This window comes from Hevea brasiliensis, chromosome 13 (genome assembly GCF_030052815.1).
Source record: "Hevea brasiliensis isolate MT/VB/25A 57/8 chromosome 13, ASM3005281v1, whole genome shotgun sequence".
In the NCBI taxonomy this organism is placed as follows: Eukaryota; Viridiplantae; Streptophyta; class Magnoliopsida; order Malpighiales; family Euphorbiaceae; genus Hevea; species Hevea brasiliensis.
The window spans coordinates 25,092,371-25,111,953 of record NC_079505.1 but is presented as its reverse complement, the minus strand read 5'-3'; the positions used below and the strand labels follow the sequence as shown (position 1 = coordinate 25,111,953).

Genomic DNA, 19,583 nt, shown 5'->3' with positions numbered 1-19,583 from the left:
AAAATAATCACTTTAAATATCTAGGCTCATCCTTCAAGTAGATGGGGATGTGAGGAGGATGTTAGTCATAGGATTAAAGCTGATGGTTGAAGTGGAGACGTGTCATGGGAGTTTTATGTGATCGTAAGATTCCCAATAAATTAAAAGGAAAATTTTACCATGCTATATGGTAGTGAGTGTTGGGCAAAGATTCCTATGCATCTAAGATAAGAGTTGCAGAGATGAGAATGTTAAGGTGGATGAGTGGTCATACTAGACTAGATAAAGTCCGTAATGAAAGTATTAGAGAAAAGGTAGGAGTGGTGTCAATTGAAGATAAGTTGAGAGAAGGGAGATTGAGGTGGTTTGGTCATGTGAAGCGTAGACATACGGAGGCTCCAGTTAGACAAGTAGAGCACATTAGGCTAGAGGATAGAAAGAAAAAAAGGGATAGACCTAAATTGACTTAGAAGCATTACACATTTCTGAGGATTTAACCCAAAATCGTTCAGAGTGGAAAAAGCGAATCCATATAGCCGACCCCAAATTTTTTGGATAAAGGCTTAGTTGAGTTGAGTTGAGTTTACTATATATCAAATAGTATTAGATATACTCTAAACTATTATAAAATTATATTTTTATTTGTATTTTTTAATTTTAAAATTTTAATAAGTGTTTGGCTTTTAAAGGAATTTTAAAAAAAATCCTAAATTATTTTTTTTATTATTTTTTTTTTAATAAAATTTCAGACTATATCGTTTGAAAAAAAAAATAGATGTGAATTTATTAACAAAATTATAAAATTTTAATTTAAATTCTAATAAAATGAAAAAAGAAAAGGTATCCATTAAGTATAAAAAATAATAAATAATTTGATCTAATTGAAACATAAATATGAAAATAAAATAATTTCATCAGAATAAAATTATTTTAGTAAATTTTAGTCCCTGAATTATATAAAAAAAAATTAGTGAAAATTAAATGGCCGTTGAAAACCTTCAATTCAACGGCCCATAATCGTCCGAGCCGGTCTCTCTTTTTCTCTGCATGGGCATCGGGAATCAGATCCCCAATTTATATATCTGGGGTTAGGGTTTGCAAGTCTATTTCATCAATTAACTCCCAATTTTATCTAAAAATTTCGAAGGAAATGGCGATGAGGAAGTTCTACAGCGAGATAAAGGGGTTGAAACTGAAGGAAGTGCCCAACTACGTAAAGCCGATGCTATCGATCGATTACGTGAAGAAATCGGTGCAGAAAGGTTTGGACAATTACCAAACCAAGTACATTGAGACCAGCTCCATTGATCCTCTCTACCATGTCTGCTTCGGTGGCATGATTTTTTCCTACCTTGTTGCTCTTCCGGAGGAGCGCCGCCACCTCGAGCACCAGCAGCATGCTAAGGAGCACGGCCACTGATTCATTGATTGATCGATTCGTCGGTCTTTCAGTGTAAGTTCTTCCCATTTCTAATTTTCTCGCTGTTATGTGTAGAGTTTTGGTATGTGTTCAATGATTGTACTGCTGGGTTTTGTTTGTTTTTATACGGGATTTGATTAGAGTGGTTTGCTATCTTTTAACTATGGTTATGTTATTACTGTGGCTATTGTGTTTATTCAGCGATTAATTGGTGGGTCTGTTTGTGGGAATGAGGAATTTAGCGGGTTAAATTGTGTTAAAAGTTTTGGTTTGGAGCAAGCACAGGGATTGCATTGGTGGGTTTTCTTTCTTTTTTGTTAAATGGTTGTGGGTAAAACTGTGTTTGTGTTTGTATGTGTTTTTATAATCTGATACATTCTGAGGATTTGATCGATTGGATTTGGTTAAATAGTCTTGGAATTTAATGGATTGAAAGAGTGCCTTGGCATTTGAGCGATGCGAGTTTTCAATTGGCCTATTATATTTACTGATTTAATTAGTTAATTTTCTTCGTTTAAATGCCTGAAGAATGTTTGGATCCAGCGTCTGGGAAATATGGCCATTTAAAGGGTATTCTTGGATTTCATCGATATGGTTGATGGATATTATTTATCATTTTTTTATCTTTTTTTGGGGGGTTGCAGGAAGGGTTTAGTGGAAAGTATGGGTAGCTCTAACTCTAGGGATATTCTTCTTCACTCTCACACGTATTTACCATGATTGGTTTTGTTAATGGGCTCAATAAGATCAATTGGTTATTGCTGTGAGACTGTGACCGGCGAATATTGTATGTGCAAAACTCCAAATATGGGATTTAATTTGATTTTCCATTTGTTGAATCTGGGTGGGTTGATTGATGTATCTTTTTTGTCCGTGCTGGAACCTTGACAAGACAGGGAAAGATCATTACAATTTGTTACTTTTTGATATGCTAATTGTTTGGCAAAAGTGGTTGTATGTAATTGCAACATATAAGGATTTTCTTTAACAAGAAAAAAAAGATGAATTTTCCCCTGTTAACTGTTGTTTCTGTGAATCTGGGGTATGGACTGTTACAGACTTAAAAGAATTTTAATGATTGTTGATCCAGTTATTGGATACTCTTTTTCTTCATAAGCTGAAAGCAAATTTATATCCCAAATTAAAAAAAAAAAGGAACACAGAGAAATACTCTATTTGTCATTCGGACTGGACTCCGGATGATATTGAATTTTTACAGGAGGAAGAATTGCTGGGGGATAAATACTAGTAAGAGAATGATCTGAGTAGTGGATGCTGCTTATGGTCCATGTAGCTATATCATGCAACATTTGTTCGAGCAAGTAGATAAAATTAATAAAAAAAGGGAATACTTAGACAAATACTCTACTATAATTGAAATTTTACAGAAGTATTGCTTAGGGATAAATATTAGTAACAGAATGATCCGAGTAGTGGATGCTGCTCATGGTCCATGGGGCTATGTCATGCAACATTTGTATAAGTAAGTATCTAAACCCTAATAAATAGACATTTTCTCATTCTTGTTGGACAGGAGATATGAGACTTTCTAGATTGACAGAGAAATAAGAAAGTTAAAATTGAGGATTGCATCTACTTGAATGTGTGGAAGCATGTCCATGGATTTCTTTTGCAGAAATGAGAAAATTGAGAAGTGCCTATTATATTGGTTATTGAGTTTATGAAAATTCATTATGAAATACATGGCTGAGCAAATATTGTGCATTTATTCTTTTGTTTACACTTCTTAATTTTGAATTTTCTATTAGATAGCAGTATTTGAGTAAATATTTATATCTTTGAAATTTGGATGAACAAAAATATAAAACCATTTATTATGTATTCTCTCTTTACAGCTCAGCTTCTGACATTCAAATCATTACAGTTATCCCATTTTTGAACCAAATTTTGTGTAGTTTACTAAGTTAGATTTTTTTTTTTGTTCCAAGGTCTTCTAAATACTTGTTTAGTTTTGAAGTTAAAATCTGATGAGTGGAAGAAATGAACAACAGAAAGGATATAGGGATGGAGGGAGGGGGTAATAAGAACTTCTGCTTATGCTAAGGAACTTTAGGAGCATTTTAAAAATTAATTGTAGTTGTAGCTTACTTGAGTTTCTGTAAGTGTCTGACTAAACATCATGTTTTGAGTTGGGTGAGCCAAATGCCACCTTTTAGGAACTGCTTTTCATTTTTTCTGCTACTAGTAATTGAATATGAATAGTGGAGATCAATGTAACTCTGACGAAGGGCAATTTGTGGCCTTAGCTTCTCTCCCACCCCACAAAAAAAAAAAAAAAAGACCTTTGTTATCTAGGCATTGTACTTACCCGTCTTGATTTGGATGGTTTGATCACTTTCTGGCCTTTTCCCCTTTTTTCTTGGTTGCATGTTTTGGATATTGAAGTTGACTGTGGCGAATATGAACCTGGTCTTTGATGAAAACTGGAAGGAAAATTAGGTTCTTGCAATGAGCTTATGGTAGCTCAAGTTGAAGGAGTGTGAAGGAAATATTACCCATAACACCTACTGATTTCACTTTCCCTATCTCATGTCTGATTGGTAAATCTTTTATCAAGTTATACAGTAGAAATGAGTCTTTTATTAAATAAAAATGTATGCTTAAGAAATTCTCTGCAGGTTAATTTATTGTTCTTATTTATTTAATTTGAAACAGGGACCTTAGTGTGCTTTTTTGAGCTGTTGTTTCCTTGTACAGTTTGACCACATTTTCTAAAACGGATTGTGCTAATATCTAAAGCATAAGGCAATATACTTTTCTCTTTGGTGCACTGGAAATTTTTTAAAGATTTGACATGACTTGCAATCCTGTCATGAAGATTGATATGATGATATGAATTGCAACACTGAAAAATTCAAGAAAAATTCATGAGATGCATCTTATTTATGTAGTTTATACTTGGTTTATAGAACTGAAAATATACTTTTTCTGAGAACATAGTATATAGTAGGTTTTCTATACACACACAGGTGTGCATGTGTAGGGGTTTTTGTTTAAATCCCCTATATTTTTCCAACTCATTGATGTTTTTGCCTTTTATTTGCAGGATTCGGTGAACCTCCTGGGAGTTGATTTTACAAACATTGATTTGCTTGATGTTTTATTTTTGTGTTTCTTGATATGGTAGGCAGGAAGATACTGTCTTTTCACTGCTTGGTAGCATGAAGTGATGAAATAAAATACACTTGGCCATGAGTATTGAGCATAATTGCTTTTCTATTTAAATGTTATATGGGAATGGTACTTGTTTTTGTTCTTTTCGTTTGCTATGCACTTGCAACTTTCTTATTGCATTGGATGTATTCCTAGTTTCTATTTTAGGCTTGTATGCATTCTCTGTAGAATTTTACACTATCTTTAGGCATGGTATGGAAGATAAAGCCGCATGGTATCAAAATTAATTGATTTAATAATTGTTCAACTTGGCATTGTTATCAAAGCTGCCCTTAGAAAATTATTATTTTTTAAAATATATTAGTTAGAAGTATTAAAAAATGATTTAAAATATATTTTAATAAATTTTAGTCATTAAAATATAAATAATAAAATAATGTTTTAGAATTTTTTTTAATGGTATTTAAAATGATATTTTTACATGGTTCTAGAGGGTTTTGAATAGGAATTGTTCGGTTCTAGTTCGGTTTAGAGTTTATTTAGGAATTGAAACTAAATCAAAATTTTGGTACGGTTTAGGTTCGATTTTCAATTCTTAAAATAATTTTAAGTTTTGAATTGAGTTATTAATATATATTATATTATATAATATATCTTTTAATTTATTTAAATTATATAATCTTTAATTATAAGGTGTATATATAATTAAAGATTGAATATATTATATAATATAATAGTATATCATATAATATATATTTTAATTATATAAAAAATATATAATATTTAATTATAAGAAATGAATATAATTAAGAATATATATATATAATAATTTTAATTGTAAATAAATTAAATTATTTTATAATTCTTAATTATAAATATACATATATAAATATGTATAATTATATTGAAAATATATAATATATCTAAAAAAAATATATATATACGTATAAATTTAGTTTCAGTTTAGTTTTGGTTTGGTTTTTAGTGAAAAATCAGAATTGAACTAAAGTATCAAAATAAATTTGATTCGGTATGGTTTCTATCGGTTCGGTACGGTTTTTTTGTTCAGTTTGGTTTTTTTGAGAACTGTGCACAGCTATAATTTTGAATCGAATTGAAGAATTGTATCAAAATAAATTTATATTTATCATTTCGATAATATAAATTGGTTTTCATTAAAAACTGAGGAATTAATTGCACTTTTTTTTATTTTTTTATTAAATGTATTATATAATTTTAATGAATTATTGATCTTACATAATTTTCTAAAATTTTTTAAATGAGTAGATTTTTCTATATATAATATTCTTATGATGGATTACATAGATAAAATATTTGTGATGTTAATATTAGTACTATTATTGATATCTTGATGTTAGAAGTTTTTTTTTAAATGAATACAATAATATTATAATTTTAATTGTAAGAATCAAGATTTAAATGAAATTAAAATTGAATTAAAATTAGAATCAAAACTGTATTGAAATTGTTTAGAACCGAAATTGAAGTTTAGTTCAAAGATTAGTTTCAATTTTGATTCTAGAGTAGGATTTTAACTTTTGAACTTCAAGAGTGCTCGTGAACCACTTACCATTGCACTGAGTTGTTGTTAGCAATAGCCGTGGCAGAGTCCCATTTTAGATCGGTTTTGGTTTTCTAGTGGTGCTAGTCCGGGTTTGATCTGAGTTGAGTGGCAGTTTAGGGTTTACTCTGATTCCAATTATGGTTTACACGATCTAAATTTCATTTCAATTTAATTTAATTTGATTTTAAACAGGCGGAAATTATTTTTTTTTTTAAATAAAGAAAAATAAATTTTGTATGTTATAAGATTTTATTAGTTATAGGAACTCTTGTACAATCTTAAAAATTAACCCCCTCGTAATTATGGCAACAATAAAATCCTTCAATTCTTTATCTAATGAAACGAGGTTAATAAGGAGTAATTTTTTATCTATTTGATTTTCAACTCTTCATTAGCATTGTTTGTATACTAGATTAACTTCTCAATCTCATTAATATTTATACATTCTAAAGAATTAAATAATTTTAAAAATCTAAGTTAATAATTATCCCTTTACAATTTAACTTACCTTCAAAACTGGAACCTAAACTGCATCAGAACCGATCTAAATTGTATTAGTTAAACAGTGAGGAACTTCAACTTTAACAAAAGCAAAAGTTATGGATGAAATAGTTCATTTTCCAAAATCTAGGAACTTGAGTGTTAATAATGGCTAAACTATAGTAAATTTCCCCTAAACTTTTAAAGTACCCAGCAACTGAAAATAGAAGATTAATGGAAATGGAAGCAAATGAAGCACAAAACAGAAGGCACAACCTAATGGCTAAATATTATCATACTAAATTATTATTCTCCTGTCCAGAATAATTTCCTTACAGCCGTGGTAACTCCAAAATTCATGGCTTTTGATTTTTGCTTTTTATGAATGAATGTACAAGCCAAGCTGATCACTGAGCATGTTTTTGAGTTCTTATATTTCTCATATCTTCTCCACTGTCCATTGAATCATCTTCTTTCTTGGTGCTGTTCAATTTTCACCTTTTAGCGTCTAACTGTGGTCTCAGCTACACACAATAATTTCATGTTAACCAAATTGATAAAACGAATTACTGAAGTGAATGTTTGCTAGGATACTAAACCACAAGGTAGAATGAACTATCAATTAGCATGCAGTAGATCAGATCCTAATCCTACCTACCAATCTCCAGTTTAACAACTCTAATGGAAAGATTTTAAGGAATCCAATCTGCCCAGACATCAGCCTCACCATCCAAATGCACTTGCACAAACACTTTTTGTAATAAAAAACACTGAAATAAACCAGGAAGCAGAATATATAGCATACCATCTGAATATACTTTAGTTGCTGCAGAATTTGATCTGTGTCCAGCTCCTGGAGCAGAAAATGAAATTTGGTCAGGAAAAAAATAGAGCATATAAAGCCACTAAAGATAAAATAATATTTGATGATAACCAAAAAATTTTAACGATAGTGCAGAAAGCAACAATAACTTGAATATACCATTAACTGCTGAACCGACTCAACTCTTCGGCAGCAAGCTTGTTCAAGAAATACATGATCTAATCAAGGAAATTGGCTAACGGCAACCAAAAATGAAATTTTCACTAAACTAATTCAATGCCAGGCTGATGAAATGCATCCATTTTTAAATGTAGGTGATCAATGCTACAACAAATTCAGCAACTCTAATGGAAGAAATGAGAAGCAACACTGCTGCTACACCATTACAAAGATACAGCAAGTACACACGGAAGTAGAGGCAACCACTGGCTAGGTCTGGTCCAGTTCTGCAGAACCAAAGGCCCTGAACCAGACCATAGGGGGCCCAGTTCTGGTTCCAGTTTGATTCTAGTTAAATCTGGTTGAATCAATCCAACAGTTGAAAATTTTTCATTTTTTGTTAAGAGGCAAGTTCGAACCAGACCAGACCACTGGTTCTGGTACGGTCTGGTTCGAGGAGGGAGGACCAGGACCAGCCCTCCCCCAAGATGGTTTTGATCCAGTTACCAATCATTTATTTAAGTAATTCAACTTATACCACTGGCTGGTTCATGAGAACCAGAATGTAAAAAATTCTACATGACACCAACATAGATTCATTTTTAGAACTCTGAATTATGATGGTTGAATTTGCAAGGCCCGTTTACCTCATTAAGATACTTTTGTAGGTTTTACAGGGGGAGTTAAACACCATGTAAACATAACCAAGTTGAGGTTGAAATAATATCAATTAAAATGCAAAATGTGTTTTCAATATATAGAAGGGGAAAAACCAAATACAGAGATAGAAAAACATCAAAATTGGCAAGTTAATCACCTGGGGTACAGCACAATCAGCATGAATAGGGTCCCAAAGAAAGGAACAGAAGCATTCCCAGTCATCAGTTTGGACATCAAACAAAGGAGCCCTGTTATTTCAAGACAGAATATAAGATTCTTGTCCACAATTAACAAGTGACACTAACAAGATCGGTGAGATTAATTCAGACAATTTCACACACATAAGCAACAGCCAGGCATACAACAGGCACACACATGAAGATGTTCACATGTGAAAACAAGAGAAAAGTAGGGAAAGACATCAAAACACCCCTGAACGCTTGGATATCAGATACATTTTAAATAAAACCATATAGAGAAAAACATCAGTACAGGAATCTAGGCTACTAACAACGCTAAAAGCAAATCATTTTTAGGATTTTCTTAATTTGTGACGCTAATAATGTCTCAATCTTCATGGAACATAGAGCCTCAATTCAAGATAGTTATCAAATTTATCACATTATGCTCCCATCTTAAGAAAATCTGTAATTATGTGCTTAGTAAAATTTAAATAAATATAAACACATGACAAATGCAGTACACTGTCCTGCCATTTTATCTCTATGAGATGGCAAGTGATCCAAGTGGATCAGACAAATCAAGTTGAATGCTACTATCCTACTAGAGAATTGATCCAGATCTCAGATCTCAGATCTCAAAAGGAATCCATAGTCGGTTCACCAATAGTAATGTTCACTTTTTGAACCAGCAAGAGACCTTCAATAATGTGATTTAGCCAATAGGAAAGCCTCTTATGCATCATATTTAGTGCCCACCTGATTCAGTTTTTGGAGCCAGCTTTTAAGAGTTTCTTCAACCACTGAACTAGAAGAGTTCGGTAAACCAAAAATAAAAGCCAGCGGCCAGCTTTTGATTTTTTTTAACTTAGAAAGCTTTACAATCAATTAACTATCATGGTAACGACCATTAAGTGAAGTAACAGCCATTATATAACAGAATTTGGGGCACCATTGCCCCCATTATATAACATATGGAATTTTATTTTGCATGGGTAAAGGCCCTTACCACCATTACATAATGGTAAAGGGCGTTATCCAGAGAATTTTCCCTTAGGTAACAACTGTAACGGCCTTTAATATATAAAGCTTGCCTTCTCCGGTAGGCTGCTCATTTCTTTCTTGTTTTCTCCTTTAATTAATTTCACTTTTTACTTTTACCAAGAGCAAATAGAAAGTGATGGAAATTAACAAGAAGAACAAGATCCTTATAATGTTCATGAGATGATTCAAGATGCAATTTGACAAGAAGCTCCAATCACAAGGACTAGAGTTAAAAAGATGCAAGAATTGATTGAGGAAGCGGTTGCACAAGAAGCTAAATATGGAGATACAATCAATAAATTGGGGCTCCAAGAAGATAAAAAGTGGCTTAATTTGATCCAAGTTTGCGTGGGGAGATGATCAAGAAATATTTGGACAGAATTAATGAATTTTTATGCAAATTTAGTATGGCTTTTTTTTTTTTAATTTAGGACAAGTCTGAATGATTTTATTTAATTATTTTTAGTCAAATATGTTTTTTGGGTCTTATTTATGTGTTTTTTGGCCTTAAGTAGGAGTGCATCCCAGTCCAGATTTTTTATTAGTTTTTAGGGTTTTATCTTATTCTTTTTAGCTTAGAGAATTAGGATTTCAGCCGTATATATAAGGCTAACTTAATACTTTTTGAGAGGGAACATTGCTTTTGATTAAATTAATACAACAGATGGATTTTTCTTAAATTCTTTCTTGAACTAAACTAAATTCTTCAAGAGTGATTAATCTTGTAGGGTTTAACAATTTTGATATTCTTGGTTCTTGTTTAATTATAAACTTTGGGTCAAGAATTTTTAATTCTACCTTTGAATTATCTTGGTTTTCAATTTTATATAATTGATAGGTCAAGGTATTCTTTGGTGTTTGAACTTGATTTTGGCTTTCTTGGAATTATAAACTAAACCTATTCGTGGGTTTCAAGGCATCGTTCTTGAGGTTTGCATCAAATTTGGTATCAGAGCTTTCGCACCAAATCAGGTTCTATTTATCTTTTTGTGTTTTCTTTTCGTTTTGTAACTTGTTCATCAATTTCCTTGTTTCTTTATGTCTTGTGTTTTCTTCAGTAATTCTTAATCTGATTTTTTTTTTCCTTCCTTTCCTTTTTGTCTCTTGTTTCAAAAAAAAAAAAACAGCAATTTTTTTTTTTTTGCAGAATTTCAGAGGAACTGCAGATTTTTTTTCTGCAAAATTTCAATCCTACAAAAAAAAAAAAAAAAAAAAAAACAGAACTGTGATTTTTTCTGCAGAATTTCAGTTCTGCTGCCAAAAAAAAAACTGCAGAATTTTTTTCTGCAGAATTTCAGATCTGCCACTGAAGAAAAAAAAATTGAATTGCAGCAGCTTAAAAAAAAACTGCAGATTTTTTTCTCCAAAATTAAAATCTGCACAGCAGCTTGAGAAAAAAAAAAAAAAAAAAAAAAAAAAACAGAACTGCAGAATTTTTTTTTCTGCAGAATTTCAGGTCTGCTACAAGCCAAAAAAAAAAAAAAAAACAAAAGGAGACAGATTTAGTGTGGCACAATTAGAGTTCACTACACACCCTAAAATATTAGATTTTACCTAGGCTTTTGCTTCTTTACTGTTTCATTTGTTTCAATTTCTAATAATTTTGTATCTTATTCCGTTTCTTTGAATTCTAGAGTCCTTTATCATTCTATCTTTGTATTTGTCTTTCTGTTGCTTGTTTTTATTTCGTGTCTTCAGTCTTATCTTGAATTTCAATTTTGTTGAATATTACAAGTTGGTTACTTTGAGTGAGTTTGGTTAGTTCCTTAAAGAGCTAAAAGTAAAAATTAAATAATGGAAAAAGGCAAGAGTGTGCGAGCACAGAACAGGGTAAAGGCCTAAATTGTGTGAAATACCAGTGGAGTGACACTGATTGAGTGTAAACACGTAAGGGAGCATTGTGAAAATATTTGTTAACATTCTTTTGCAGGTTTTACAATTATGTCACACAAAAACAGTGAAGAAGAGAAATCAGATCAATTCTTCGTAATGCAAGCTATTCAACAACAGTATAAGCAACTGACTTTGATGCTTGGAGACATGAGGAATCAAATGAAAGGTAAGAGGCTAGACTAAATAGCCAAGAAGCTACTATAGGTAACTTACAAAGCGAGAGGCCTAATACTAGAAGACAAGCTAGACACAACAATAACCCTCCTCCTGAACAGTCCGAAGATAAGCAGGATGAGGAAGATGAAAATAATGATGATCGGAGTTCAATCATAAATGAGAACAGATTTTATTAGAGGAGAGAAAGGCATGACAGAAGGCCGAGGAGAGATGACAGAGGTAGAGATGGGGTTGATCAAAACATTTGGAGCATCAAAATGAAAATTCCATCTTTCTAAGGGAAGAATGATCTAGATGTTTACCTTGAGTGGGAACGCAAAGTTGAACTAGTCTTTGACTGTCACAACTATTCAGAAGAGAAAAGGATAAAACTTGATGCTGTTGAATTTATTGACTATGCTCTTGTATGGTGGGATCAAATAATTTTAAGTAGAAGAAGAAACACGGAGATGCCTATTGATACCTGGGATGAGATGAAAGCTGTCATGAGAAGAAGATTTGTCCCTAACCATTATTACAGAGAATTGCATCAGAGGCTGCAGAGACACACAAGGGACAAAGAGTGTGGAAGAACACCATAGGGAGATGGAGATGGAGATGCCTATGATTCGGGCAAATGTTGAGGAGGACAGAGAAGCCACAATGGCTCGATTCTTAAGTGGTTTGAATAAAGAAATAGCTGATTTAGTTGAGCTGCAGCATTATGTGGAGTTAGAGGACATGGTGCATATGGCCATGAAAATTGAAAAGCAGCTTAGGAGGAAAGGGATGCCGAGGCATGAGAGTAACACAAGTTTAGTTCCTAAGAGCTCATGGAAACCGAATTAGCCTAAGAAGGAGGACAAGGCTGTTTCTAAGCCTAAGTATGAAGAAAGTAAGAGTAAGCCTCATGGGGATAACACAAATAAATGTATGAACTCTTCCCAATCTCAAAGAAATAGGGATATAAAGTGTTTTAAATGTTTAGGGACAGGTCATATTGCTTCACAATGCCCCAATAAAAGGGCAATGATCTTAAGGGATAATGGAGATATAGAGACTGAGAGTGATGAAGATAGTGATTCTATGCCTCTATTAGAAGATGCTACTGATGTGGAGTATGCTGTAGAGGAGGTGAGTGAAAAACTGCTTTCAAAACAAAATATGGTTTATATGAGTGGTTAGTTATGCCTTCTGGATTGACTAATGCACCTAGTACATTCATAAGATTAATGAACCATGTTTTGCATGCATTCATTGGTAAGTTTGTGGTGGTATACTTTTATGATATATTAGTATACAGTAAAAAACATGAAAGAACATATGAGTCATTTGAGGTGTGTGTTTGAAGTGCTTAGAAAAGAGAAATTGTATGCTAATCTTAAAAAATGTACTTTTTGCATAGAAAGAGTTATGTTTTTGGGTTATGTAATTACTAATAGGGTATTGAGGTGGATGAAGAGAAGGTGAAAGCTATCCGTGATTGGCCGATTCCTACATTTGTTACTAAGGTACGTAGTTTTCATGGTTTAGCTAGTTTTTATAGAAGGTTTGTTAAGGATTTCAGTACTTTAGCTACACCCTTGACAGAGATTGTTTCGGAGATTGTTAAACAGAATGTTGGCTTTACATGGGGTGAAGAACAAAATCGTGCTTTTAACTTAATTAAAGATAAGTTATGTTCTGCCCTATTACTGAGTCTTCCTGATTTCACTAAAACATTTGAAATAGAATGTGAAGCTTCTGGGATTGGTATAAGTGTTGTTTTGATGCAAGAGAGACGTCCTATTGCATATTTTAGTGAAAAGCTGAATGGTGCAGTATTGAACTACTCGACGTATAACAAAGAGCTTTATGCCTTAGTGCGAGCATTGGAGACATGGCAGCATTACTTGTGGCCAAAGAAGTTCGTGATTCATTTTGACCAGAGTCATTGAAACACTTGAAAAGGGCAAAACAAGCTCAACAGTAGGCATGCCAAGTGGGTGGAATTTATTGAGACTTTTCCTTATGTTATTCAGTATAAGCAAGGTAAGGAAAATGTAGATGCTGATGCACTGTCACGTAGGTATGCCCTTATCTCTACTCTTAATGCTAATCTGTTAGGCTTTGAGTATGTGAAGGAGTTATATGCTAAGGATTCTGATTTTGCTATTGTTTATGATGCATGTGAGAAAGCTGCTTTTCAAAAGTTTTATAGGCATGATTTTATAGGCATGATGGGTTTTTATTTCGTGAGAGTAAATTATGTGTGCCTAATTGCTCTATGAGAGAGTTACTTGTGCATGAGTCACATGGTGGTGGTCTCATGGGACATTGTGGGGTTACTAAGAATTTGAATACATTGAGAGCACTTCTTTTGGCCTCATATGAAGAGAGATGTGGAGAGAGTGTTTCTAGGTGTATCACATGTAAGAAAGTAAAGTCTAAAGTCTTACCTCCAGGCTTATATACACCTTGGCCTGTACCTAGTGAATCATGGGTTGATTTGTCTATGGACTTTATTTTGGGGTTGCCTAGGTCTAGGGAAGGTAAAGATTTTATATTTGTGGTAGTGGACAGATTTTCCAAGATGGCACATTTTATTCCTTGCCATAAAACTGATGATGCCACAAATATTGCTGATTTATTCTTTAGGAAAGTTGTGAGGTTGCATGGCATCCCTAGGAGCATTGTTAGTGATAGAGATGTTAAGTTCCTAAGTTACTTTTGGAAAGTATTATGGGCTAAGTTGGGTACTAATCTGCTATTTTCTACTACATGTCACCCACGGACTGATGGACAAACCGAAGTAATTAATAGAACTTTAACAACTCTTTTGCATGCTGGTGTTAAAAAGAATTTGAAATCATGGGAAGGGATGTATACCATTTGTTGAATTTGCATACAACCGAAGTGTGCATTCTTCTACTGGTTTTTCACCTTTTTGAGATTATTTATGGGTTTAATCCTTTAACTGCATTAGATTTGATTCCTTTGCATGTGCATGAGATTTCAAGTTTAGATGGAAAGAAGAAGGCTGAATTGGTTAAAAGGATCCATGAATAAGCTAAATAGATATTGAGAAGAAGAATAAGAGATATGCAGTTCAAGCTAATAAAGGAAGAAAGCGAGTTACTTTCCAACCAGGAGATTGGGTTTGGGTGCATATCAAGAAGGAAAGATTTCCAATTCAAAGGAAGTTTAAGCTTCATCCTAGAGGAGATGATCCATTTCAAGTGGTGGCCAAGATTAATGATAATGCTTATAAGTTGGATATCCCTGGTGAATACAATGTGAGTGCTACTTTTAATGTTGCTGATCTTTCCCCTTTTGATGTAGGTGAAGATTCAAGGACGAATCATTTTGAAGAGGAGGGGATGATGGAAATCAACAAGAACAACAAGATCCTAAGAATGTTCATGAGATGATTCAAGATGCAATCACAAGGACTAGAGTTAAAAAGATTATTTTTAATTTAATTATTTTTAGTCAAATATGTCTTTTGGGCCTTATTTATGTGTTCTTGGGCCTTAGGTAAGAGTGCAGCCCACTCCAGTTTTTTTATTAGTTTTTAGGGTTTTATCTTATTCTTTTTAGCTTAGAGAATTAAGGTTTCAGCCGTATATATAAAGCTAACTTAATACTTTTTGAGGGGGAACATTACTTTTGATTAAATTAATATAAGAGAGGGATTTTTCCTAAGTTCTTTCTTGAACTAAACTAAATTTTTCAAGAGAGATTAATCTTGTAGGGTTTAACAATTTTGATATTCTTGGTTCTTGTTTAATTATAAACTTTGGGTCAAGAATTTTTAATTCTACTTTTGAATTATCTTGGTTTTCAATTCTATATAATTGATAGGTCAAGGTATTCTTTGGTGTTTGAACTTGATTTTGGCTTTCTTAGGATTATAAACCAAACCTGTTCGTGGGTTTCAAGACATCGTTCTTGAGGTTCGCATCAGAAAGGCTTTTCTTCCATACTTCGGGCTTGTAAGGGGCGTTTTACATTAGCTACTTGAGTTATTTGTTATCAAAGAATTAGATGCATTTATGCTAATTAGTTTGTTGGAATTTGATCATTGTAGTTGGCTCTACCACTATCGATTGGTTTTTTGTATTTTGCTAATCTTTTTTTTTGTATTTTGCTAAGTTTTTAAAAAATTTGTGTAACGATAGACTATTGCCATTACATTATGGCCGCAAACTCAAGAAACTTAGGACTATGTTTCAATTTAACATGGACTTTATTGAGGAAATTATAGAATATTTTGGATATGATGTATAAGAAAGTTTAGGTGTAAATCCTAAACCTTCTATTTTAATGTTTATCTTGGTTCTTGTTTAAATTTGCTTCTAAGGCCATGAAAAGATAGGAAACAAATTTAAAGTTGTTGGCACCTTTTCTTTAAACTCCTGCCTTTTATCACCCACACAATCTCCTCCCACTTTTCTCGAAAAACTGTATATAGGATCAGAATCACACCATGAGGTGTATTCATGTCGAGCTGGCACTAAATTGGCATGCTGACATGGCTAAGCAGTTTGGGAATATGATCTAAATAGTTGGGCAGAAGGCCCACTCAAAATTGTCTAAATCCCAAAATTTTATAGTTTTGCAAATTGATAGAAAGAAATTCAAAGGGGTTAAAAAACTTTGGGTGGTGCCCAATCAATCATTCAAATTGTATTTACCATGCCTAAATATGTTAGCATACCAATTCAGTTGTAGCTCCTCAGACTAGGATGGTAGGAAATTAATTAAATTGAAGGAATATGATAGAATTGAAAATTTGAAAAGTTAGGCAATTGTAGAAACATAAGCAGTAAACATAATGATTCACATTCACATTGTTGGTGATCATAAATTCTCCACATAATTAATTCTGTTTGAAAATATGAGTTACAACATTTTATTGAAAGGAACCCCTACTAAAGTATCGCTAGAGCTTAGACATTCTAACAAGCATATGAGAAACTTCAATAGTTTCTGATTATATGCAAGTTAAAATAAACCCACAAACACGATCACCCAAAAGGATCATTATTTGGTTTACCTGCGCCACTTTCCACATATATTACTTTCTCCTGCACCATCTATAACCTCTTTACACTGAAGCCAGTTACCAATAGCGCCAAGTTTAGATGGCTTGTTTGACTTCAAATCCTGCATAAAAGGATGTGTCATTTATCCTAAGAACCTGCAAGTCTACTAATAAATGAAACCTATAACATAAAAAGCAAAACACAAATTGCAGCCTTACAGTCATACTAACAAAATCTGATGGATCCAGTTCCAAAGCCTCACCAAATGCATCTTCATCACTATACAAAATCAAAATAGCAGGTTATATAATGAATGGCAAGATTATATGTATTTTCAAACAAGGCTTAACTCCTAATTTATTTTGAAGAGTCTAGAAATATTAGAGAATCACATGAAAGGATTAGCTACAAATGCCATTCAATGCCTCCTTATTATTAACTGTAGATATGCATCCGAATTAATCATTGGCAAAATTTCCCAAAAGATCAGATCCATAACAAAATCCCAAAGAGGAAGCTGCAAACAGGCTTATGCTGTGACCTAATAAAAATTATAACTCTTACTTAGCCACCACTTTCTATTCCTATTTTCATCTTTTAACATCTATTGCAATCCTAATCCAACCCAAAGCTCCCCTTGCATTCAATAGTCTCAGGTTCTCCAATCCTTCTCCTTGGCTTTTATTCTACCAGACAAATTATCTTCAAGAAAGATATCCAGTCAAAAAGGGAGTCCAAACCTCTTTAACCCACAAAAACCATTTGGTGTTGCATTTTACACTGCTTTTGAGATGCTTTAGTATTTTTATTTGCAAATCATCCCAAATGATGCTAATTTATACCATCTCACTTGAAGTTATCTATTTCTTATAAGTATTTGTTTCAAAAGTCAAATTAAGGGATTACCAAAAAGCACATACTTAGTAATTGGACCTGACCAGTCTGGAACGTCTGCTTGAAAACCTTTTCCAATTCGGACACTGGTTTTATATGACCCAGTATCTCTCAACATCAATGCTATTGGATTTGATTCAATTGTAGAAAAATTTCCACTTCTACCCTTTTCACCAATCATATTAGGAGATCTAGAAATTTTCTCTTTAAGGATTTTGCGACGCTTCTTTGAACATGAATGACAAAACCAATCATCAACCGGTATTCTTTTTACACGAGGGTTGCAGCAAGATAGATGAAATGCCTCTTCACAATTATCACAAATTATCATCTTAAGAGGAGACTCTGGATGAGCACAAATTTTGCAAGACCGAGAATTGCTGCTAGCACTACTATCACCAACATCTTCAGCAGAGGCATGAGTCCTGCTAGGCCAAACTCCTTCAAGCACACCCTGGCTTCTAATTATAGAGACACATAAATCCTTTTCTGATAAATCTTCCCCGAAGACCTCTACTACCTTTACACTGGATGAGGAGCACTCACCAGTATTGTCCACTTCAGTCTGCATAGAAGCTGAAACAAGTTCCATATCAGACTTTGATGATGAGCAACTGTCATTTATACTGTCAACCTCAATGATTTTCTGCCCACTATTATTGGATGATTCATCAGAACCCTGTTCTTCTGCCAGTGAACATCCATTAATAGGTATGACAGTAGCTCCAATAGCATTCTCACCTTGAGAAACTATTTGTCGCTCCTTAACTGCAATAGAAGGAGCATCAGAACTGACAACAGAGAGACACTCATCTCCACTTCTCTTTGTGCTTTCACAGACCTGTGCCGAGAAAATGGCAACAGAGTTTCCTCGTTGCTTCCTTCTTCTATATACAAAATTAGGTGCAGAACTTTCAGACATTGTACGGATAGTTGATTGGTAAGGACTTGTAGTAAAATTTAACAGGCACGAATGATCAGCGCTCTTTTTTCCCTCAGTGAATGGTGCAACCTTTGTGGAACCAATATGAGAGCATTCATCGCATTTTAGACACATCTGCCAAATTTAAGTAGAAAGCATCCAATCACAAATAAAATCTCAATGCTATTGTCAAATACATGAAATAAAGCAGCATCAATTGAAATAGATGACAACTTTATACCAACATTTTTCACCTCAAAAAAGTCTGCAATAACATGTAGGATGTTACCCAATTGCTGAACTCCCTTTCTGATTCAATTCATATAAACATAAAAGAAAAAGATCCCATCCGCTTACTGCATTAACAATTAAAATCACATTGAAAAAGATTTACAAAACCAAAAAAAGAACAGCAATTCTTTACTTCTAAGACAACAAATAATCTACAGTAGAATCATGCATGAAATTAATCATAGAAATCATCCCTAAACAATATAGAACTATCATATCTTCAATAATAAGTATTTGAAATGATTCAAAATCTTTACAAAATCATAGTTTCAATTGATCCATCTCTTCCTTCTTTAAACCCTAAAATCAATTATTTTAAATATCGGCCTGATTTAATGCATTACAGAATTTTGAAATCGCAGGGCATTATTGATCACAGGAAAAAGAAGAATGAAAGGAACGTACCTGGACAGAAAAGAAACCGTTCATCTTTTCTTTTCTCGTCAATCAAAACCCTAAAGAGCAAGAAGAAGAAGAGGAACGACGGACGGGAATGGGAGGCTAATTTGGTGGACACAACTCAGAAGAGAATATTACTCTTCATTTTTGAAAATAGGCAAAAGACAGGCCTCACCTAAGCCCTTAATGTTTTGGAGTCTAAATAGGGCCTTTGAATTAAAAAAAAAAAAAAAATCAAATAATTCTTTTAAATTTTAAAATAGATTAAATAAATTTTAACTTTTAAAAAAGACTAAATTATAACTTGCCTTTAATTTAAGTCTAGTTAAAGCCGTGTGCATAAGTTCTTACAAATTATTTTGTATATCCAATCTGCAACATTATAGTAAATATCTATATCATCTTAGAGTATATTAATAAGTTTTTCTATAAATTTATTATCTTTGTCATAATTATCGTTACCAACTTGATTATAATCTAATGAGATTTTATTATAATTATTCCGTTAAGAATAATCTTTTTTTCATTATTGTCGCC

At 33.0% G+C, this 19,583-nt stretch overlaps 2 protein-coding genes across 5 annotated transcripts; one reads left to right on the top strand and one right to left on the bottom strand.

The window, feature by feature from the left end:
* The first annotated feature begins 968 nt into the window (after window positions 1-968).
* LOC110657133 (uncharacterized) lies at window positions 969-4,676 on the top strand. Its single transcript, XM_021814223.2, has 2 exons — window positions 969-1,432; window positions 4,467-4,676. Exon 1 carries the CDS (start codon window positions 1,130-1,132, stop codon window positions 1,397-1,399), a length of 270 nt encoding a protein of 89 aa, XP_021669915.2. The 5' UTR covers window positions 969-1,129; the 3' UTR covers window positions 1,400-1,432; window positions 4,467-4,676.
* Window positions 4,677-6,850: 2,174 nt separating this feature from the next.
* LOC110657132 (uncharacterized) lies at window positions 6,851-19,219 on the bottom strand. 4 transcript variants are annotated; one of them, XM_021814220.2, is made up of 8 exons: window positions 19,053-19,096; window positions 18,611-18,712; window positions 17,461-18,491; window positions 16,759-16,819; window positions 16,552-16,661; window positions 8,399-8,489; window positions 7,405-7,452; window positions 6,851-7,123 (listed from the first exon to the last, which is right to left on the bottom strand). In XM_021814220.2, exons 3-8 carry the CDS (start codon window positions 18,489-18,491, stop codon window positions 7,094-7,096), a joined length of 1,371 nt encoding a protein of 456 aa, XP_021669912.2. In that variant the 5' UTR covers window positions 18,611-18,712; window positions 19,053-19,096; the 3' UTR covers window positions 6,851-7,093. The 4 variants fall into 4 exon arrangements, with proteins under 4 accessions (XP_021669912.2, XP_021669914.2, XP_021669913.2 ...); XM_021814222.2 differs by having other exon boundaries at window positions 18,602-18,712; window positions 19,053-19,069; XM_021814221.2 differs by lacking the exon at window positions 18,611-18,712 and having other exon boundaries at window positions 19,053-19,219.
* Window positions 19,220-19,583: the final 364 nt, after the last annotated feature.

Bases quoted from the DNA above. Each gene is read 5' to 3' on its own strand.
- LOC110657132 (XM_021814221.2), bottom strand. From the start codon at position 19,076: ATGAACGGTTTCTTTTCTGTCCAG. The intron at 18,492-19,052 runs GTACGTTCCTTT...TAAATTTGGCAG, and splicing joins ACGGTTTCTTTTCTGTCCAG to ATGTGTCTAAAATGCGATGA. The intron at 16,820-17,460 runs GTATGTGCTTTT...GATTTTGTATAG, and splicing joins TGGTCAGGTCCAATTACTAA to TGATGAAGATGCATTTGGTG.
- LOC110657133 (XM_021814223.2), top strand. From the start codon at position 1,130: ATGGCGATGAGGAAGTTCTACAGCGAGATAAAGGGGTTGAAACTGAAG.